We start from the raw sequence: 11,041 nt of genomic DNA on the forward strand, positions 1-11,041 counted from the left end.
AAGCGAATTGTTAAAAGTTTTTCATTAGATTTATTGTAATAGGTAATGTGAGTAAGGGTAATAAGGTCAAAATACATACTGTAAATAGAAATGAGACTAATAGGGTGACTTAACCCTATTTGAAAATGGGACTAATAGGGAGAATAGAAGGGAGTATTACAAAGAAGCCATGTACTCTTGGTCATTTCCAAGAGCATTCATTGAATCAATTGGCAAACATAATTCGAAATCGACACTTCCTTCACCTTCACATCCAGGATAAGCAAACATTACACCTATAACTTTATTTTCAAGTACATTATGAATAGAAAATTGTTGGGGAAGAGTAATACCACTATTATTGATCGATAATTAAAGAGTACAAATTCTCTTATGTTCCATTTTTCCATTAGAACCATTATATTGCATCGAATAAGAGTACTTATAATGGACAATGTTTTGACACTATTATTGATAGTGTTATACTATTTATTTGTTGTTTGAAATTTAACTATAGAATAATACTATTGTATTACCTCTATTCTAAAATTATGAAAAAAAAAATCATATTTAGGTAGAAATTGATTAGTTTGACGTCAAAATTGATCAATTTCAGGTAAAAATTGAAATTTTTTATTTTAATTGGTCTATTTAAGGTTTACTTTAAATTGAAATTGATACCTTTAAGGTCAAAATTGATACATTTAAGGTCAAAATTAAATTTTTATTTTTTAATTTTTGGAAGAGCAGCCATTTTCATTTTTCGCTTTTGGGCTGGCCTATATAGACGGTCTCATAATGAAACTGTCTGATCCGAGTTTTTGTGTATCATAAAAGGTGAATTATTAGGTGATCATAAAATTTTCTATTTGCGCTTCTATTAATTTACTTGTTATGAGCCCAAGTAGCCCATCTTTACCAAACTTTGCCATCTATCCAAAAAGCCCAATTCCTAAGAGAATCCTAAATCTAACAAGTGTCCCTATAAAAGAAATTTGTTGTATTTAATTTGAGTGGAAAGGGTACCGGAGAAAAAGACAAAAATATATACAGATGGCAGAAAAAAGTAATTAATATGAAAAAATAAAATAAATTTATAAATGAGATTAAATAAGAAAGTGAGACTATTGTCAAAAATATAAAGTGAGATGAAGCTATATTTGATTCAAAACAATTTTATTGTATGTTTTTACAATAGGATAAATTGAATAGACTGGAATAATAATTGATTTAAATTAAATCAACTAATGCAATTAAACACATCTTGGTTGGAATCTTTTTTAGATAACAAAAGATTTAAAGATAATTATAATTTAGTTGGAGCATCGATAATGTCTTGTAATTGTTGATATTTGATGAACGACATGATATGATAACTTAAATGTCACAATAAACACTATATGTTATATAGGAAATAATAATAATAATAATAATAATAATAATAATAATAATAATAATAATAATAATAATAATATATTCCTGAATTCATCAATGAAATTGTGAATAACCTTATCTAAGTACAAAAGTAATAAAAATGAAAATGAAAGAGAAAAAAAACTACATCCAAATATATAATTTAAATAAAAATTAAATTGAATTATAAAATTCTAACATAATTTAGGAAGCCATTTAGTTCTAGCACGAACAATCTCTTGTTTATTATCTTGCATCCGCAAAAGATGAGTGTTTTCAATATGTTTAGAGTTGGCAAGGACACTACAATTAGGAGTGTTTTCCATGCTTGTTAATGATTCAAGTATGTTAGATTGCCTACATTCTCTTCGATATTCTAGTGTCATACTTGTCATGTCATAGTCTTGCAACACCTTCAATGGCACACTCTGAAAATATTAAAAAAAAAACAAATTTTAACATTATTATTATTTTTTTTTAACTTTCATATTTTATGAGAAATTGATATTTCAACTATACACTAAAAAAAATACTCATAAAATTGCGAGGGCCAAAAGCCAACTAACAAGCGTTCGTCGCTTTTTTAAAAAAATGACGACGACCTTGCAATAACAAAACATTTTGTAATTCTAGACATCAAGATGGCAACAGCCTGACGACCAACCCCACTCGTTACCCGACCAAAATATTAATTTTATTTTAAAAATAGTAGCGATTTCCGAGCTACTGCCCGGGCCGTTGCCAACAAGGGCGGCAATCTGAAGCCATAATCAAGTGGTCGCCACTTTTAAAAATTTTAAATGTTAGTATTGATTATACAACATAATATTTAATTTAAGGATGGGACATGGTCGGTCTTAGCCGACTAATAACTCTGCCCTTGGACTTAGTTGTGTATGAAAGTTGAAGATATAAAAAAAATAACCTCTAAGATCCAGCCAATATATTTAACGTTGTTTACGTGCAAATTTGCATCCATATCATTCCATCTAGGCTGAAATTATTATAAGCAAATGAAATTATTATGAGTAATGAAATATTATTAGGATTGTGATTGTAATTTGTAAACATGAATTAATGATTGTACTTACTACCAAGCCTGATTGAATAATATCAGCCGTTTGATCAGTGAGTTTATGGATTCTGAGGAGATGATCATCTTCACCATTTTCAATTGCATATCTATTTAAGTAAAAGGGTTGCACTTCTTGTCTCACTTCTTCTGGTATTTTTGATAATTTCCTGCTTTCTCTGTTCATGATCACCCATGTACTACGTACAATAGTATTTCAACTATGTATGATTAGTACTTAACCAACTATAACACCAAAAGCTAACACTTCGACCTTGTTTAGTATCCGATATTTTCTAGATGTAATTAACTTTTATTTTATTGTTGACTTGTTAGCGGATCAAATAATGATGAAATTGCTTCGTGAAATTTGATTTTTAAGTCGTATAAAAAGTTATTCTAAACGAGTTTTTTCATTAATTTTTAAATTGTTTTACGTTTTCTTTTATAAATAACAAATAGCCAATATCCAATGTAACCAAATAACACTTAAAAACCAAATAGTCAAGGTTATTTTCATGGAATCAATTCAACTAAAAGTTTAAGTTGATGGTTGAGGTTTCAACATATGCTATATACTTTGACACGCCCCCTCACAGAGAATCAATTGGGCTAAAAGTATGGATGCAGCACATGACCTCTACAAACCAGCATTAAATATTTCACTTTAAATGAGGGGTAGTTGAGATTCGAACCCATGACTTTTTGTCACGTTGGCTTCTAATACTATATCAAGATTCAACTCAACCAAAAACTTAAACTGATGGTGCGAACAATCTTACATTGTGTACTAACTAACAACAAACATTATTTACATATTTGAGTTATGAGTACGTACTAACCCACTAAAACAAAGTTACCTTGTAGCTCGTGTTATAATTTTTTGAGTACTATAGTCACGTATTATCCAATCTCTTCGCATACCATTTTTTCCGGCTGCATCTACCCAAGTATCGATTTCGACTAAGTCTCCCCTGGACAAATCAATCACCATGACACATATTTTATTTTTTTATTAAATAATTCAATTAATACATATTATGTAAGAATATAATTAAGTTCTTGTTTTGAGATATTTCACTAAAAAATATAATCTCATAAAAATAGCTATATAAATAATTATTATGAAATAATAATTTACCATACCAAGAACTATATTTGTTAACTTCAACATGTACACGGGTTACGACCCAAATGAGTTTCCTAAGACTCATCTCTCGTGTTGCACCAAACCCATTTCCAGCTAGTCCTGAGCTTGTCACATGATTTAATGCTGTCTCCTACATACACATTTCCCACAAACTTAAATTACAATTAAATATAACATGTGCGAATCTTAGATCGTAAATTAGATAGAGTCAAAGTAATTATCCAAATAAAAACTAGGATTGTCTTGAGATGGCAAATTGGGCGATCGGGTGCGGTATATCCTCTCCGTATTTATACCCATCTAAAATTTTTATTTTCACCGCTCATGGCAGATAAAATTGGTATAGCCACCACTACCCACCTGAGTTCCATATAAAACCATCCCCACCCACTATGATAAACTGAGTATTCATGGGTATTCCCAGTAAGTATATGCTCCATAAAAATATATTTTTTTACAAATTCAATTATGCATCTAATTTATCAAATCATACCATGTAATAAAATAAATTTACAATTCTTAATTTTTTGTCATAGTTTTAATAAAAATATACAAAATTGACATAAAGTAAGCAATACATTGTAGTTATAAGGTGAGGGCAATGGATATGGACGGGTAAGATCTCATACCCACCATCTACTCACTACTTATGGCGAGTATGACTTTTCATATTCATATCTAATCAGTACCCTCTAAATTTATATCCATATACATGCCAACTAGAGCAAAATCTATATAATTTTACTCGCTTGGAGGGTCAAGGTTCAAACTTTCATCTCATATTTAAAAATTTCATTCGGACTAAGCTCCTTCCAGGCCCAAAAAAAATCATCTATATCAGTTTAGTTGTTAAGAGAGTAAATCAAAAAACTTAAATTGTGTGAATAAAACTCACATTAAAATAAAGAAAAAATACGTGTCTGAAAAAGTGGTGAAACTATTTATGTAAATAAAAATGTAGCAAATTTAATAAAATCGATAAAAATGAAAATTATAGCAAGTTCAAAAGCTTAAAACTATTAACCAACCTGTAAGAGATTCATTAGGGTTTCCATAGTAGAAGTTTTATCTGGACCAATTTCATAAGATCTAATAATAAAAGTTTGCCTATATACAAACCTACCCTCCACAAACTTCCCTAACATACATGCATCACCTTCATTATTCATCATTTCACTCTTCTTTAATCCCACATAAGATGTCTCTCCAACACTAATAGTACCATTGATCTTCTTCCCATTTATTACATCTATATTCGGAGGAATTCGATTGTACAATCCAAAAACCGATTTTAGATTTTTTGAATGATTCGAGTGACATACATTGAATTGAGATATATAATTTATATGTTCAATTTTCTTTGTTCTAAGTAAAAAAATTTGGTTAAGGCTTGAATTTTGAATAGATATTGTCATATTTAAGGTTCCTAAATTTTTTGGAAGAAGGATTTTTGGCTTGTGATTAGAGGATTAAGCTTAAGAGCAAAAATGATGAAGTTTTGATGTTAAGATGCTAAAAATGTGTACATATTATTGGTGGGTGTAACTACTTTTTTGTAGTCAATGGGAAAATACTAATTATGTTAAATTGAATATTTGCAAAGAGATCTTATGCATATAATGACAAGAAAGACAATAGTCAATATATAAACCCTTGTTCTATTAAAGTAGTTTGCAAATGTTGCCAAATAATATTTGTAGCTCAACAACTTTCATGGGTTGGAAGGAAAACTATGGTTGCTTCTTATTGTTGGCTTACACACAAGTGTACAATTAGGATATTAACTTTGATATTATTATTCCACATCTATTAGTATTCTTATTCATGATATATATTAATAAAAATAATTTTATTCACTTTACTAGTTACTTTTTAATATAAAATTTAATAAAAGTCAATGAATTTTACAAGTTTAATTATAACTAATAAGAAAATCCAATTCTACTATAACAACCTTCAAAATTACGACCTTTAATTAAGAATATATATATATATATATATATATATATATATATATATATATATATATATATATATATATATATATATATATATATATATATATATATATGAACTTAGTAATTAGCGTATACGTATTAGAAACTTAATGTTACCAATAAGGGTTTGGAATTTGAAAAAGTATTTTGGGAAGATGGTTGACAAGGTAATCAGCAATGAAGACGAGAGACGTTCCTCAGGCCCAGCCCATTGAAACTTAATGTCTATTACATTATTTTTAGTGTCAACTTATCGTATTCTTAATACCTACTTACAATATCTTAAATGCCTACTTATTATTTTTAATGCCTATTTATAATATTTAAAATATATATATTAGACAGGTCTAATTAGAGAAGATCTCTCAAAAAGACCGTCTCTCACATAAATTTGTATTAATATATCTACTTGGCAAAATGATTTAGAGAGTTGATATTGTATCGTTATGGCCCGAGTAATTTCAAGTAGGGTACGATATCAGCCCTATCCCAAATGAATGGGTGACATAGGCCTTTAAAAGCCCATATTTGTTTTATTGGGCTTGAATTAAATAATAATGTACGATGAAGCGTAATCTACATGGAGTAGGCTTCCATTTCTTTTGAATAAATGGAGTAGGCTTCCATTAATCAAAGCTCCATCGAGATTTGGTTTACATCTTTTTAACTTAATGGCTTTATTATAATAATTATATGTTTTGATACACAAATAAAAGAATCCTAAACATTGAGACATGCCACCGACATTATAAAGAGCATGAAAATTCGAGACATACATGTGCCTTGGCTTAAATGCAAAGAAAACCTTGATCTCACTACAATCCTCTATTAAGTTTATGATTATCCTTTTTCTTTTAAATTAAATACATATTGCTTTAAAAAAAATTAATACTTCTACAAAATAAGGGGTCTACTTGGAAAATGGTATTTGGCTGGATTTTGCTTAATAATTGAGTTAGCTGTTATAACCAAAATGTTTGATATAAATTAATTTTTAATTGTTCATTAAAAAAAAATTGGTATTCAAAGGACAACAAAATAGTTAAGTATATAGCATATTATGGGTCGTCAACAATTTGTTTAAACTTTTGGTTCAATTGGTTTTTTGACATTGTATCAGAAGCCTACGTAATAAGATGTCACAGGTTCGAATCTCAATCATCAGCTTAAGCCAACGTGATGATCTTAATAAAATTTACGTTGACCCACTTAACTATATTTTGACATCTATATTAATAAAAACAAATTATTAATGATCAATGAATAATTGAAAAATCAAATGAGACGATTCATCTGAATTGGAAGGAGTATTTAATTATTTAATTTAACAAACACACGTATTTCAACTCCCCTTATAACATCAACCACACATTTCAACCTGATATCTCTCTGTTTATTACTCCTTCAATTCATAATGTTGGTTATATTATTTACTAACTTGTACGATAATTAAAAATAATTGTGAGAAATTTACTTCGTGTTTTAAAATTAGAATTAGAGATGAAAGAGTTATTTATTTGAGTTAATTATAATTAAGGGACTTTTAACATTTTTACAATCTACTATTAAATTAATAAATCAATAAATTACTTTATTTATTTTCTCAACTAATTAGAAAAACTTTTTATAAAAGAAAATTTTCAAATATAACCAACAAAGAAAAACACCCAAAACAAAATACATCAACATTATTATACAAAGTGAATATCGAATTTCCACATTCCCTTAAAATAAACACTCCATAACAACTAATGCACACTAAATTATGAGACAAAATAATATACTAACATTTGAAATCATAAATTTTAGTAACTCAAACTGATTATTAAACAATAACTAACACTATATATTCATCTTTAACTTATATAAATTTAATTAGTAATAAATGTTAAATAATTAAATAACGATGCAATTAAATTTGTCTTAATTCATAAATTTGTTGGGAGTGGGAGTAAATAAAAATAAGAATGGGCACGGAGGATAGACATGAAATGAAGTAGTACTCAGTACTCTCTCTGTCCCATTTAATTTTACATTATTTCTATTTTTAGATAATGACCCATTACTTTTTTTTCAATCTCATCCACACATTTTATCTCTCTTTTAATTTCATTCATACAATGATACAATTTATTATCTCTTTTCATTTATTACCATTTTACACCATTTTCTTAAAAGATACCAACTTTCTCTTAACATCAAATTAAATAGGACAGAGGGAGTAACAAATTAGTATTACTCCGTCCCTTGAATTAATATTAAAGAAAATATGAATTGTTTTTTAATAAAAAAGTAGATAGTTGATAATAAATAACATATATAATAAATTGTACGGATCTATTTTCAAATACTAAAGTAGGTAAAATTAATAGGTACTGTTAACTCAGAATAACAAATAATACTTTCTCCTTTCCATAATACTTGCTACTGATGGTGACATTTTCTCACGCAATATGTCATACTCAGTAGCAATTATTATGGAAGGGAAGAAGTATAAATTGAGTGAGCCTCTGACCATGTCGATGTAACCATCATTATTTTATAATGCAAATGATCGTGATGAGTTTTTCAATAATATCGTTGTATCTTATTTTAAATGTGATTTGTTTTATAATTTATCAAATTATACAATATACATCGCTTCTAAATATGAAAGCACGACATCTAAATTTAACTCAATTTATTAATTAGTAATTATAATTTTTATTTTAATTATTGACATCATTTTATTTTTTTTTTTAATCCCTCACGGCCGGACATTGTAGGAGATGGTGGGACGGTGGAATGCTTAGGAAGACACGTCAAAGACAGAATCAGATACTCATCTGCCACGTGACTTCTCCAATGCAAAGTTGCATATTTAAACTCCCAACTCCCAAGCCTAACTATTAACTCATCAAAACAACATTCAAAATCAAATACGAGTATTGTTTTGTTTTGTGAAGGAAAAATGAGTAAATTTTGGACTTTGCTCACTCATCTTCATTCTGGTGCCGGGTAATCTTCATTTATCCTTCTTATGATCTATTCTAGCCTACTTATTTTTCTAGCTACTGGGTCTAATAGGGTCCGGGTAGGGTCTTGCTTGCGTCTAATTCTAGCTACTTATTTTCTTCAATATATTTTGCTTATTTTTTTTTTATTTTTTTTTGCAGGCCCTTGATCATGCTTCTTTACCCATTGTAAGAAAGAATAAATCCCATTTTTATTTGCTTTCTAATTCTAATTGTATGTGTCAGGGTTGTTTCGTTCATTTTTAAGCTTCAGAACTAAATATAAAAATTAAAATTGTCCATAAATAAAAATTTAAAGCTTAATAAATAATATAGTATATATTTAATTTCATATTGTTGATATTTAATTATTTTCTAAAAATCTAATAACTCATATTACATAGTAAATTTAAATTATATCTAATTTTAATTCAATTTAAAACAAATATTGTACATAAAAATATAATTTTTAAGCCCTAACAAATTTTGTTGTCCTTATTAATCAATAGCTCGCTTTGTTCTTGCTTATGGATAGCCCACGCACTTTACCTGATATTTATAAGATGAACCTAGAGGTGTTCAGTGTTCATTCGGGTCAATTCGGGCCAGTTAATTTCGGGGCGGTTTAAAGTTGGATTATTTTTAAAAGTCAGGTTCGAGTAATTAAATATCGCGTTTTTGTGTCTGTTTTAAATACCTCTATATGTATAACTGTTGATGGACAGGTATGCATCAGTAATGGCAATAGAGAGCCCAACAAAAGACGATGATGAGCAGTGGTTGGCATATTGGATACTGTACTCCTTTCTTACTCTTTCTGAGATGCTCCTCCAGCCTCTTCTAGAATGGTTATTATATTTCTCTTCCAATTATTTATTCCATAATGATAATCTATTTATTACTACTATTGACGTGTTATTTTATGGGTCGGGTTTCAGGATCCCAATCTGGTACACAGTGAAGCTATTATTGGTATCATGGCTGGTGTTACCTCAATTCAGAGGAGCTGCTTTCATTTATGAGAGATTTGTGAGGGACAAGATTAGAAAATATGCTGTCAAACACCATAAGGTTGTCAATGCCAAAGGCAAAATCAAGTAAATTTACTTTTAAGAGTTTCAGTTCGAGAATGTACCACTTTTATTCTCGAGAAGAGGCTTAAAGACTGTTTTTTAATTTATTTCTTTTCTAGGTTTGTTTATTGTGATTGTATTATATACATAAGTTGGGGGACTTTTTTTCATTCTTTTTCTTGTTTGTTGGAGATGACAATATATCTTTCATACAGAAATAGCGCTTTGTCGTTTTATTACGCTCATTTAACACAAATTTTACGCTAAACACAAAATTTTTGGGAGTCTGTTTGAGGCCTTAGGCCGGCTCATTATATATTTTTTAAAATATTGTAAGTAAGGCATTAAGAATGATGCAGTAGATACTTAAAATATTAAAAGTAGACATTAAAAATACGGTAAATAAGCATTAAGGATAATATAAGTATGTATTAAGAATACGGTAAGTACGACATTAATTTTTAATGAGTTGGATTTGAAATATGCCTTTCAAAAAGGCAGTCTTTTAAGAGACTAGTAGACTTTTTTTCGGTGCGCTCGGGTGTTATTTTATTTTTTCATTTTTTAGTGATAATCTAAATGGGCATATTTTTTTTCTTTGGAGGGGTATGGCCGCATGCTCATTATCTTTTTTTTTTTTTTTTTTTATGATTTTGATTTTGACTTGTGTTGAATATGGGTTGTTGACTACAACTATGATAATGAACATATCATATTTAAACCGCTTAAAGAAGAATGTATATGAATTCAATTAAACCCTTTAATAAAAATGGTTATGTAAAGAAAGATGAATGACATTAAGATTTATAAAATAACAACTATCGGTTGAGCATTAAAATAGAAAATGATGAAGCGCAACACAAAGCACAGTACGAAGTTGACCTAAAATTGTACGTAGTAGTGACTAGTGAGCGTCATAAGCATTCTTCATTATTGGATTAAGGGAGGTTTCATACATGTTTATGTTCATGTGAGGAACACAATAAAATTGATTAATTATTAAGTCGTTAAAAAAATTATGTTGGTGTGAAGTTTATTTTGCTATTTAATTTTTCTTGCAGTTTGGCCAATTTAAAAATAATATTTACACAAGTAATAAAGATAGATTTTCTCTAACAAACGTCTTTTCAAGTGTACAATCATAGCTTAAAAAGATAATACTACAGTTTGTTTGGTGGCATGAGGATTGAGGCCTAAGTAAATTTTCAATTCTTTGTTTCTAAATTATTGAGTAAAAATGTTCGTTATTAATAAATATTATTTAGAGACTAATATTAGAAAATGGAATGAGCTGCTTTTATTTTGGAAATTAAATTTTTCAAGCTTTGTTTGGGGAATTTTCTTAGAAAAAAAGCTTATTTTTT

At 28.5% G+C, this 11,041-nt stretch overlaps 2 protein-coding genes across 3 annotated transcripts; one reads left to right on the top strand and one right to left on the bottom strand.

Moving 5' to 3' along the window:
• Positions 1–1,459: 1,459 nt before the first annotated feature.
• On the bottom strand, positions 1,460–5,092 carry LOC130798165 (palmitoyl-acyl carrier protein thioesterase, chloroplastic-like). 2 transcript variants are annotated; one of them, XM_057661048.1, is made up of 6 exons: positions 4,643–5,092; positions 3,611–3,744; positions 3,325–3,438; positions 2,484–2,664; positions 2,318–2,386; positions 1,460–1,820 (listed from the first exon to the last, which is right to left on the bottom strand). In XM_057661048.1, exons 1-6 carry the CDS (start codon positions 5,027–5,029, stop codon positions 1,587–1,589), a joined length of 1,119 nt encoding a protein of 372 aa, XP_057517031.1. In that variant the 5' UTR covers positions 5,030–5,092; the 3' UTR covers positions 1,460–1,586. The 2 variants fall into 2 exon arrangements, with proteins under 2 accessions (XP_057517031.1, XP_057517032.1); XM_057661049.1 differs by lacking the exon at positions 2,318–2,386 and having other exon boundaries at positions 1,493–1,820.
• Positions 5,093–8,511: 3,419 nt separating this feature from the next.
• LOC130797991 (HVA22-like protein e) lies at positions 8,512–9,921 on the top strand. Its single transcript, XM_057660810.1, has 4 exons — positions 8,512–8,608; positions 8,767–8,793; positions 9,330–9,452; positions 9,543–9,921. The coding sequence occupies exons 1-4, from the start codon at positions 8,562–8,564 to the stop codon at positions 9,703–9,705; spliced, it is 360 nt and encodes a 119-aa protein (XP_057516793.1). The 5' UTR covers positions 8,512–8,561; the 3' UTR covers positions 9,706–9,921.
• The last annotated feature ends 1,120 nt before the right edge of the window (positions 9,922–11,041 follow it).

Source organism: Amaranthus tricolor, chromosome 13 (genome assembly GCF_026212465.1).
Source record: "Amaranthus tricolor cultivar Red isolate AtriRed21 chromosome 13, ASM2621246v1, whole genome shotgun sequence".
Taxonomy (NCBI): Eukaryota; Viridiplantae; Streptophyta; class Magnoliopsida; order Caryophyllales; family Amaranthaceae; genus Amaranthus; species Amaranthus tricolor.

Excerpts from the sequence above, each read along its gene's own strand:
- LOC130798165 (XM_057661048.1), bottom strand. The coding sequence starts at position 5,029 with ATGACAATATCTATTCAAAATTCAAGCCTTAACCAAATTTTTTTACTT. Across the intron at positions 3,439-3,610 it reads GTTAACAAATATAGTTCTTG|GGGAGACTTAGTCGAAATCG; the intron begins GTATGGTAAATT and ends TGATTTGTCCAG. Across the intron at positions 2,665-3,324 it reads ATTATAACACGAGCTACAAG|TACATGGGTGATCATGAACA; the intron begins GTAACTTTGTTT and ends TATTGTACGTAG.
- LOC130797991 (XM_057660810.1), top strand. The coding sequence starts at position 8,562 with ATGAGTAAATTTTGGACTTTGCTCACTCATCTTCATTCTGGTGCCGG. Across the intron at positions 8,794-9,329 it reads ATCATGCTTCTTTACCCATT|GTATGCATCAGTAATGGCAA; the intron begins GTAAGAAAGAAT and ends GTTGATGGACAG. Across the intron at positions 9,453-9,542 it reads CTCCAGCCTCTTCTAGAATG|GATCCCAATCTGGTACACAG; the intron begins GTTATTATATTT and ends GTCGGGTTTCAG.